At 54.3% G+C, this 9,668-nt stretch overlaps 1 protein-coding gene across 2 annotated transcripts; it reads left to right on the top strand.

Annotated features, from left to right (window-relative positions):
- Nucleotides 1-656: 656 nt before the first annotated feature.
- On the top strand, nucleotides 657-9,190 carry FGF8 (fibroblast growth factor 8). Of its 2 annotated transcripts, none has more exons than XM_042789506.1 (5): nucleotides 657-796; nucleotides 895-931; nucleotides 3,111-3,258; nucleotides 7,651-7,757; nucleotides 8,834-9,190. In XM_042789506.1, exons 1-5 carry the CDS (start codon nucleotides 765-767, stop codon nucleotides 9,119-9,121), a joined length of 612 nt encoding a protein of 203 aa, XP_042645440.1. In that variant the 5' UTR covers nucleotides 657-764; the 3' UTR covers nucleotides 9,122-9,190. The 2 variants fall into 2 exon arrangements, with proteins under 2 accessions (XP_042645440.1, XP_042645439.1); XM_042789505.1 differs by having other exon boundaries at nucleotides 3,078-3,258.
- Nucleotides 9,191-9,668: the final 478 nt, after the last annotated feature.

Genomic DNA, 9,668 nt, shown 5'->3' with positions numbered 1-9,668 from the left:
CACTCACTCCCCACCCCGGCTGCGATATTTGCTCAGCCTCGCTCCCTCCCGAAACTCCGGCCCCCCCCACCCCCCCGGTAATCCTTTTAATGTCTGGCACGTCCCGGGAGGGCTCGCCCGCCCGCTCCCAATCCACAACGCGCCCGCGGAGCGGCGAGATCCCAGCGGGGAAATCGCGGTCCCGACGCCCCTTTCCTCCCAACCCCTAAGCCCCCCTTTTACAGATGGGGAAACTGAGGCAGGGGGCGGGGAGGGCGTCCCGCCGGCGGCTGGTCACGGAGCCTGGCCCTTAGCGCCAGCCCCGAGCTCGCCGATACCTGGCCCGCCGTCCCCCCCGCCTCGGCAGGTACCGCCGGGCTGGGGAGGGGAGCGGGGGGCGGCGGTCCGACCGGGCTTCCCTCTGAGCCGGCGGGTATACCCCCCCCCCCCCCCTCCTCCGCCCCCCCCGGCCGCCCCCGCCCCCGCCGTCGGGGCTGCGGGCCGGGTTCGCCGCCTCCCGGGGCGGCAGCGGGGCCGCGGAGCGGGGCGGGGGTGCCCCGTGGCGGGGGGCCGCCGGCCGTGCGCCCCGGGGGCTGGGCGGGCGGGCGGGCGGGCGGGCGGGCGGGGGCCTTTCCCCTCTGTAGCCGCTTGTGCCCTCCTTTCCTCGGGGCGAGGACGCGTCGGCAGGGCGAGAGGAGGCGAGGAGCCGAAGGCAGCGCCGCGCCCCCCCCGGCGCTCCCCGCCGCAGCCGGGCCCCGGGCTCCCGGCCCCGCACCGGCGCCGCGATGGACCCCTGCTCCTCGCTCTTCAGCTACGTGTGAGTACCGGCAGCCCCGGCCCTCCCGCCCCGGGCCCGCAGCAGCCCCCCGCCCCCGGTTCACACCTCTCTCCTGCTTTCTTTCTCCCCCCTCCCAGGTTAATGCACTTGTTCGTCCTCTGCCTGCAAGCCCAGGTAAGTGCCCGCTTGGCCACCCGGCTTTGTTCGCCCCTCGGGGATGGCGGGGGGCTGCCCCGCAGCCGCCGCCGAGCGCCCCGGGCTCGGGAAGGAGGGAGGGAGGAGAAACAGTTTAAAACCCAGGAGACAAAAGTCGCCCGGCTGTAAAAAGCTGAGGTCGAGGGGGGAGCCCCCCGGGCTGCAAAATAAGGTGCGGAGGACTCAGGCTGCAGGCAGACAGTACCCGGGGTTTCAAGGAGTTGCACAAGGTTATTTTTAAGTAGCTTTAGGTCCCGTTCCCCCCACCTCCGTTCCTCCTCTCCGTTTTTTTTTTTTTTTGTTTGGTTGGTTGGTTTTTTTGTTTGTTTGTTTGTTTGTTTGTTTGTTTTTTTTCTCCCCTTACACCGCTTCATCCAAAAAGTAAAGCAGAATTAGAAAGGGGAAACCTGCCCCCACCAAAACCTTACTAAAAAGCGCAGATTTAGATTCAGCTTAAAATTGTCAGACTTCAGCATCGCTGGTTTGTATTGCCAGAGACCGAAGTGACATGAACAGATTAAACAGCCCGGGCAGAGCTTGTGCAACACCCGCATACCAGCAGGCATGCGTCGCTGGGAGCGGTGCACCTTCAAACTGGGGTGAAGCCCCCCTTCCCTCTGAGATCACAGGTGCAGAAGCGCAAAGCTTTGTTTAAAATGCCCTTTAAGTTACCTTTTTTTTTTTTTTTTTTCCTTGCGAGCTTGGAAAAAAAAAAAAAATCAAGTTTCCAGCCGAAAAGCAAAGGGAACGAAGCACTGGGAGTGTGCAGTTGTATAAAAGCATAGCAGTAATATTTTGGAGTATGAGATGGAGACCAAATAGCAGCATGGCTAATGACCTCTCTTCCACATGGTACCCTCATCAGAGCCGGGGAGAGAATCCTGCTGCATTATCCAAAACCCGTCTATAGGAAACACACATGCACAGGCAGAAGCAGAGGGAGAGAGATGACATTGTCAAGGGGAGATATCTCTATGCAGCCAGCTCTGAGAGAGCCGCAGCTTTTGCTTTTATTGGGTTTTCCTGTTGTTGTTGTTTAAGATGGGAGGAAATCTTCCCATTTGACTTGGGGGTGGCGGGGGGTAGTTCTAGCCTTCTGATGTTGAAAGGAGCTATCTCCTAACATTTGCTCAGAATACATCTTTATAAATGTCAGGGAGCAGCGAAACTTTCCAGACTTAAAAGAGGGATTTGAGACGAGGGGGGAAAAAAAAGACTTCTGTGCAAACTCACGAGCCGGGGCTGAGGGGGGAGCAAGTTTGGCTGTTCATGAAAATTATTTAAAGCCCAGGAGCAGCAGCGTCGGGTCTGGAGGGGATGGGCTCAGCTGCGGCTCCGGGGCTAACGGGTTTGGTGTGTCGGGGCTGGGGACAACCCTGCTGCCAGCACCAAACAGCTGGCTGTGGGCGAGGGATGTGTTTGCACGGGTAGCATTTTAGTAGCCTTGGGTTATTATGCCACTAAATACCTGGACTGAGGCACAGTTTTCTTATTATTCTTATACTTCATAGCTCCTACCTTCTCTGGCGACTTTGTATTTAAAGAGCTTGATAAGCGGGGTGTTTGGGAGCAAATAAAGAGCCTGGGACCCAGTGGAAAGGCAGCTGTTGAAACAGCTGGGACAGCAGTCGGGGTACTTGTCTGGGGCAGCTGGAGAAGTGGTGTGCTCCTGCAGAGGCGAGAAAGGTGTGGGACGAATGTGTCAGCCCCGCAGGGGAGCAACCCAGTGCCACCCTGCATGCCTCCCCTGGACTCCCTCCAGCCCCCAGCCTGGATGCCCATCTCAAGTACTCCAGTTCCAGCTGAGACCCACCAAGTCCCGGGAAGGCCTCTGGGGTCACCGAGCCCTGTCACATTCCCTAGTCACCTGCACCCCTCTGCTTAGGGCATATCTGGAGTGGGCACAGCTCTGTAAAGGGCTCTGGTTGCTGCATCCTGGAGATTAATGCTCCTTCTCCCGGGGATGCTTTGCTGGCACAGGGGGTACCACTGCGGTGCAGGCTCTGTGTCCCCCCAACCCCCCTATAAAGCCCGGCTGGAGGCCGGTGATTTCGGCTCAGCCCATTCATCCCTCTGAGGAGTAGAGATTATAATGGTGTGTCGTATATTTTTTAATTTCCTAAAGGTAACTGTTCAGTCCCCACCTAATTTTACACAGCATGTGAGGGAGCAGAGCCTGGTGACGGATCAGCTCAGCCGGCGGCTCGTCCGTACCTACCAGCTGTACAGCCGGACCAGTGGGAAACATGTGCAGATCTTGGACAACAAGAAAATCAATGCGATGGCAGAGGATGGGGATGTGCACGGTAAGGATGTGAGATGGGGGCGGGGGGGGGGGGGGTGAGCTGGGGAGGTATTTGCAGCCCAGCACAGCGATTGATGATTTCCGTCCTGTTTGTTAGCCAGAAATCATTACAATCGTTCGGCTTGCGGGGGCTTGTAAAGGGAGAACATAGGGGTCAGCAATCAGTGGCTGTGTGATTCAAGGTGAGGGCAGGTTCCCCGTGCTGCGGGAGGGGACCGGTGTTTGCAGGATGGGCTCTGCTCCTTTCTTTTTCATTCTTGGCTTGCACCTGACTCAGAGGGCTCAGGGCTGCGGCATACCAAGCAACACTGGTCATTTCAGCCCAGTTCTTTGCAGGGCTGGGAATCTCTGAGACTTTTTTTTTTTTTTTTTTGAGGAGAAATAGAAAGTTGAAAAAGAAAAGGTGGGAGGGAAAGGGAACGGCTGGTTTAGAAACCTTCTTTGAACTAGAACTGTCTGAAGTGGCATTTTCCCGACGTACACCCTGTCTTTCCCTTCTTAAAACAAATCTCAAGTGGAAGGTCAGTGAGGCAGTTGGCCCATGGGCAAAGATGCTTCCACGTCTCCAGAGACAAAGCAGGAGGACTTGGGAAGCACTAGAGCCTGTGATATGCCACGACCCCTCTGCCATTCACCCTGGCACCCCCTCTCCAAAACCTCTACCCCTCCAGGGCACGATCCCCCTGCTGAGGACACCCAAAGCCCAAACACTTTGACCGCTTGCACTAATGACACATTGGGTTGGTCAAACACCACACAGGGGTCAGCAAGGCCAGTGAGCCCCGGCACTGCGAGGCCTCATCCTGCCCCCGGATCAGGGCAGTGCCTGTATTTGTGTGTGGTGTACATAGGAATCACAACTGCTTTTCTTTGGTATTAGAAGCAATTTCCCTTTCTTGCTTGGGGAGATTAGTAGAAACACTTTTCTTCCTTCACTTTCTGTTTTGGTTTTGGTTTGTGTTTGTTGTTGTTTTTTTTGTTTTGTTTTGTTTTGTTTTTTTCTTCCTTTTGATTTGATTCAAAATTTCATGCTGGGCTTTAGCAGTTCAAGTGAAGCACAGATTCGATGTATATGGTATTCCATACGTGCAGCATTAATCTTCCAAATGAACTATTCCCATCCTAAAGCAGCTCTGTCTTGAAAGGGCTTTAGCTAATTTCCCAAGCAAAAAATCCTGTCTTGTTTTAGACCTATAATGCCTGGATTTAAAAGGCAGTTAGTGCATATTTAAATAACAACCAGGTTTAAATAAGGCCAGAAGGAGGGGACTCATGGTGGCTTGAAAAACTCTATTAAAATGTAATAAAAAAAGGTTAAGCATCTGAAGAGCTAAGGAGGAAAATGAAGACTGATCTAAACCAGAAAGAGAACAAGCAGTTTTTCAGATGTAAAGTTTTAAAAGAGTTGCAAGTCTGTAAATGTTAAAATAGAGGTTCAGGATTGTTCTATATGAATCTCTAGGGAGGCCCCCATGTCTGGAAGAACTATTAAAACGCTTCTTACTTTCACCTTTTTTAACATTTCCTGAATACTTTCTCCTCTTTGCAGTCCAGTTGGGGGATCAAGTGTGTCTCGCTGCATTTTTTCAGCATTTACGTAGCCACTTTCCCTTCAAAGTTTGAGCATGAAACATAATTTTACTGGGATAAATCTGTCACTTAAGTGAAAGAATAGAGTTGAAAATGTTAAGCTCCCCCCCCCTCAAAAAAAGGGGAAAAAAAAAAAAAAAACCCTCCCCCAAAATGTTATTTAGAAATCCACTTTTGCAGCAAAGAGCCCCCATCCCTGAGCCTGCCCTTCTGCTTTTTTTAATCTAATTTTTGGGGGTGGGTGTGTAAAAGGGGTTGATTTATTTTTGCAGATGACCCCTTTCCCCACGCTGACGTTTTTACAGCCGACTTAACATCGAGTCCAGCGTTTTCAATTATCTGTCTTAATTGTCAATATTTGATTGACTTTTTTTAATTCTAAGGGAAGGCGGGTGGCCGGTGCAGCCCGGCTCGTCCCTCCCAGGCCGTGCCTGCCACCGAGCAAACCGCCGCCGGCTGCAGCCTGGACTAAACCCCGCGAGTGGCCGGGGATGCTGGCGCAGCTCCCTGCCAACTTGCCGGTTTTGTCTGCACCGGGGGTCCTCCCCTGGTTGGGGCTGGGGCTTGTGGGGTTCACAGGTCACCTGCATGGGTCCAGGGGTCCAGGTCCCCAGGGACAGGTTGTCCATATCCTCCGTGGCTGGCGGGGCTGGAGCAGCGCTCTGGCCAGGCTCGTGTGGGGTGGCAAACCCGGCCGGCAGCTGTAAATCACAGCTGCCCTTTGAGGGGGGGAAAAAAGAGGAGGAGAAAAAAAAAAAAAAAAAAGGCAAAAAAAAAAAAAAAAGACTCCAAGAGAAACGATGTGCATCTTTAAAGCGGGGGTTTGTGCTCACTGGGGCCTCACTGCTCCCTCCCTATCTCCCTCCCTACCTCCCTGCTCTTTCTGTCTCTTGCAGAGAAAAATCAATTCTCCTCAAACCTTTTACTGCCTCCGAGATCAATTCCCCCCCCTTTTCCCAATATAGATAAATAGGGGGGTCACTGTCTCAGTGCTTCATTTGCAGAGTGTTGTGGCTCCCATGGCTGGTTTTGGGGATGTGGGGTATGTGCCAGGTTCTGGGTGTCGGTGCCAGGGTGGCGCAGCCTGGGGTTGGTTCTTCCCAAATTTCTGAGTTCTGAGTCCAGCCAGACTACTTTGGAGCCTGTACCAAATTACTGCTAGTTTAGTTAAGGGGGGAGCTGGGGGTGTTGAGTGCATTCATCACGGGGGTCTGTGGGCACAGGGCAGTTTGGGGACAAGAGATGCTGCAGGGTGACGTTGGCAGGAGGGAGCGCAGGGAGAGGGTGCCTGCAGGCACGTAGAGCCTGGCTTGCCTGGTAGCACTGAATCAGTCAGCCCCAGCAAATTTTGGGATGCCTTTTCCACTGTTTAACTCAGCTGCTGCCAGCACTGCCCACTCACTGTCCTCATCCTCGGTGCCACTGACCTCAGTGGTGCCTGTGATGCAAGGGATGCAGGATCAGGGAATGGCAGAGGCATAAAGGTGGCAGTTTTCTCCCAGTCCAGAGTGTGATTTAGACTCGCCTTAGCTTGTGCGTATGCCCACAGCCTCCTTCTGCCATTCAAAACATCCGCCTACAAAGCCACCTGCTCCACAACCACTTTGTTGCCCTCGCTGGGGCTTGCTGGTGGCTGAGCATCCTGAGGCAGAGATGTGCAAGCCAGGGTGGACCACGGTCCTGAGGAACCAAGCAGCCCTTGTACAGAGATCAGAGAGGAGAAATAAGGCATCAGTGGGCTTATCCCCATAACAAGGCTATAGACTTGGAAGCTCTGTGAGCTGTGCTCTGATTACCTTGCCAAATTGTGCTCCATAGTACTAGGGGCTGGTGCTGGGCAAGAGGTGATGGTGGTGAGATGAGACAGTCCTGGCTGATATTCGGTGCCATGAGGAAATCTTGGGTGTTTGGCACAGTCTTTTAGAGGTGCAAACAGGTAGCCACCATTCCTGTCAGGCTTTGCTCTGGGGGTAGGAGATGGCTCTGGGGACAGCAGCTGCAGGGCTGGGGAGAAGGATGTCCTGTCCTCATCCTCCCCCTTCCCCGGGGATGGATGGGCTTTGGGGCTCAGGTTCCCAGGGCGGAGGCAGGGAGGGAAGGTGACAGGTCTATTTATAGGCGGCCCATCGACCCGTCGATTTGCATAGCTCCTTCGGAAGTCGATCGATGCCTCCATTAAAAAACTGAGACCAAATCAATACGCCCTCTCGACTTGTGCAAAGGTGAAAGGCATTAAAAGGGTGGCCGTACCCTTCACGCCTCCCCTGCCAGCTGCAAAGTCACTGCTCTTCCTGCAGCCCTGGCCTGACAGAGAAACACGGAGCAGTGTCCCCTGGGCTGGGGACAGCAGGCAGCATGCCCTGCGCTTCCAGAGGGTGCCTGCCCGCTCCCTGCCTGCTGGCTCACCTAGATCTGCCTCAGTTTGCAGGGCAGCTGGCTTGCTCTCCACTGGCCAGTGCGTGCCCTGCTCACTACCCTGTCTACTCTCTGGGATGTCTCTGCGGCACCTGAACCGCTGAGCCCCACGGAGCTGGGCAAGGCAAAGCTACTCCCTCTCCAGCACAGCGCAGGGTGGCAAAGGGATGTGACCAAGGTCATACAGCAGGGACACAGTGGCAGGGCAGAGGAGCCAAGGCTGGATCTTTACCTTATGCCTTGATTTTAGGGTGCTCAGCTGCCACCCTGCCCAGCATGTGCCTACAGTGCCCAGCGCCAGGCATTGCTGGGGTCTCCGTCCCTGTGTCTGCCCCATCCCGGAGCCCCTCTGACCTCCCCCTCTCTTTCCTCCTGCTGCTCTCCCCAGCCAAACTCATTGTGGAGACGGACACCTTCGGGAGCCGCGTGCGCATCAAGGGAGCAGCCACAGGTTTCTACATCTGCATGAACAAGAAGGGGAAGCTGGTCGGCAAGGTAGGGCACTGGGATCAAGGGCATTGGGAGAGCCAGGGGTGCGCTATGGCTGCTGAGTGGGGCTTGCTGGGAGAGGAGCTCCTACCTGATATAGAGCCCATCTGTGGGGATGAGGAGGCGGGATGGGGGTCCTGGGGGCTCTGCCAGTGCAGCCCTTTGGGGATGGTAGGAAGATGAGCCATCCTGTGGCCCAGGTGGTGGGAGGGAAGGGGGGGAAGCAAGGGAGGCAGGCGGGTGCCGTGTGGGGCATGTTCCTTGTATCTCCCAGAACAAATAGGCAGATTGTTGGGCTATTCTCCCCGATTACATGGTACAAGTGCCAGGAATGTTAAGATGCTTCATGGGGCTGGCCCCAAGGCCAGGCCCTGCCGCGCGCCAGTTAGTCACGCTCCCTCCGAGCCTCGATGCTCCATCCCTGCGGGCGGAAGGGCCTGGACGTGCAAAATAACACTGGGACAATGATTGTCTGGGAGGATTTTCCATGGCGGCTCCTTCCCTGGGTCTGACTGATGTAGGTCCCCTCCCTGATCCTGCCTCCAGCTGCCCTGCACTTCCTGCCACCTGCATGTGTGGGCATCATCCCCATGGACCCCGCATCACCTCTCCTGCCCCTCGATGACCCTCTTAAAGACCCCAGGGGGGGATAGAATTGGTGGGTGAATTGCCACTGAGATGGAGAGTTTGTTTATGATCATGCCAGTGAGCGAATCCAGCTCCTGGCACAGATGGGGGCAGGATGGGAGCGGGCAAAAATCCCCTTATGGGTGCAGTGGAAATGAAGGCTGGGACAAGCTGCACTGGGGCTTGTAGCCCGGTGCTGGCATCACACTGGGGACATGAGCTGCAATGAGCAGCGTCTGCCCATGCCACAATGCTGGCTTCCCACAGCTTTCTAAGGAAAACCAGATTTGGGGCAATTCTGACCTGTAAGAGAAGAGGTGGGAAAAGTGAGCCCTTGGCTGCCCACAAGCACCACAACTCTGCTGCCACACCAGCCAGTCCAGCTTGGGGTAGCGAGAAGTCACCCCCTGGCTAAGCACCTGTTGCTTAAATCTCCCCCTCTGCCCCTTTCTCAGATCAACGGCAAAGGCAAGGACTGCGTCTTCACGGAGATCGTCCTGGAGAACAACTACACGGCGCTGCAGAACGCCAAGTATGAGGGCTGGTACATGGCCTTCACCCGCAAGGGCCGCCCGCGCAAGGGCTCCAAGACCCGGCAGCACCAACGGGAGGTACATTTCATGAAGAGGCTTCCCAAGGGCCACCAGACCACCGAGCCCCACAGACGCTTTGAGTTCCTCAACTACCCCTTCAACCGGAGGAGTAAAAGGACTAGAAACTCCAGTTCCAGGGCGGGCCCTTGACGTGCCTGCCTCCGCCCGCCCTGCCTGCACCTCTCCTGGAGGACTCTCCTCTGAGTTTGGTGGACTATATGTAGAGACTTCCCCATATGGGTATTAAACAAACGAACAAAAAAAAAAAAAAAAAAAGTGAGGGGGGAGGATAAAAAAAAAATTACCTGCTCTAGTTGTTGATAATTTTCTGGGGTTTGTTTGGTTTTTACAAAAAAGAAACAAAAAGAGAAAAAAAGAAGAGAGGCTCTATTTTTGTACTCCAACTTTAAAAGAAATGAAACATTCAAAGACTAGTGAAGGGGAAAGAGCCCTTTACTTAGAAATGTTCTAGTCTGTTTGGGGTCGTGCTTTATTTTGTAATTTTTTTTTTTTTTTGTAGCTATAGGGGGAAAGGAGAAAAGAACATATCACCATTTAAAACAAACAAGCAAAAAAAAAAAAAAATGGAAATCCAAATCTGGGAGCAATGTGCTACTTAAACAAACTGAATTAATGCTTACTGGAAAAGATGGAGAGGTTGGAACACAATAAAGGGGGGGGCATTTATTTCAGAGGT

This window comes from Tyto alba, unplaced genomic scaffold, assembly GCF_018691265.1.
Source record: "Tyto alba isolate M040663 unplaced genomic scaffold, T.alba_DEE_v4.0 Super-Scaffold_1, whole genome shotgun sequence".
Classification (NCBI taxonomy): domain Eukaryota; kingdom Metazoa; phylum Chordata; class Aves; order Strigiformes; family Tytonidae; genus Tyto; species Tyto alba.
Note: the sequence above shows the minus strand (reverse complement) of the source record. Positions and strands in the feature narration are given on the sequence as shown.

What these genes read in the sequence shown, in the direction of transcription:
- FGF8 (XM_042789505.1), top strand. Translation starts at nt 765, where the DNA reads ATGGACCCCTGCTCCTCGCTCTTCAGCTACGT. An exon ending in TCCTCTGCCTGCAAGCCCAG is followed by an intron (nt 932 to 3,077) that starts GTAAGTGCCCGC and finishes AATTTCCTAAAG; the next exon opens with GTAACTGTTCAGTCCCCACC. An exon ending in AGAGGATGGGGATGTGCACG is followed by an intron (nt 3,259 to 7,650) that starts GTAAGGATGTGA and finishes TGCTCTCCCCAG; the next exon opens with CCAAACTCATTGTGGAGACG.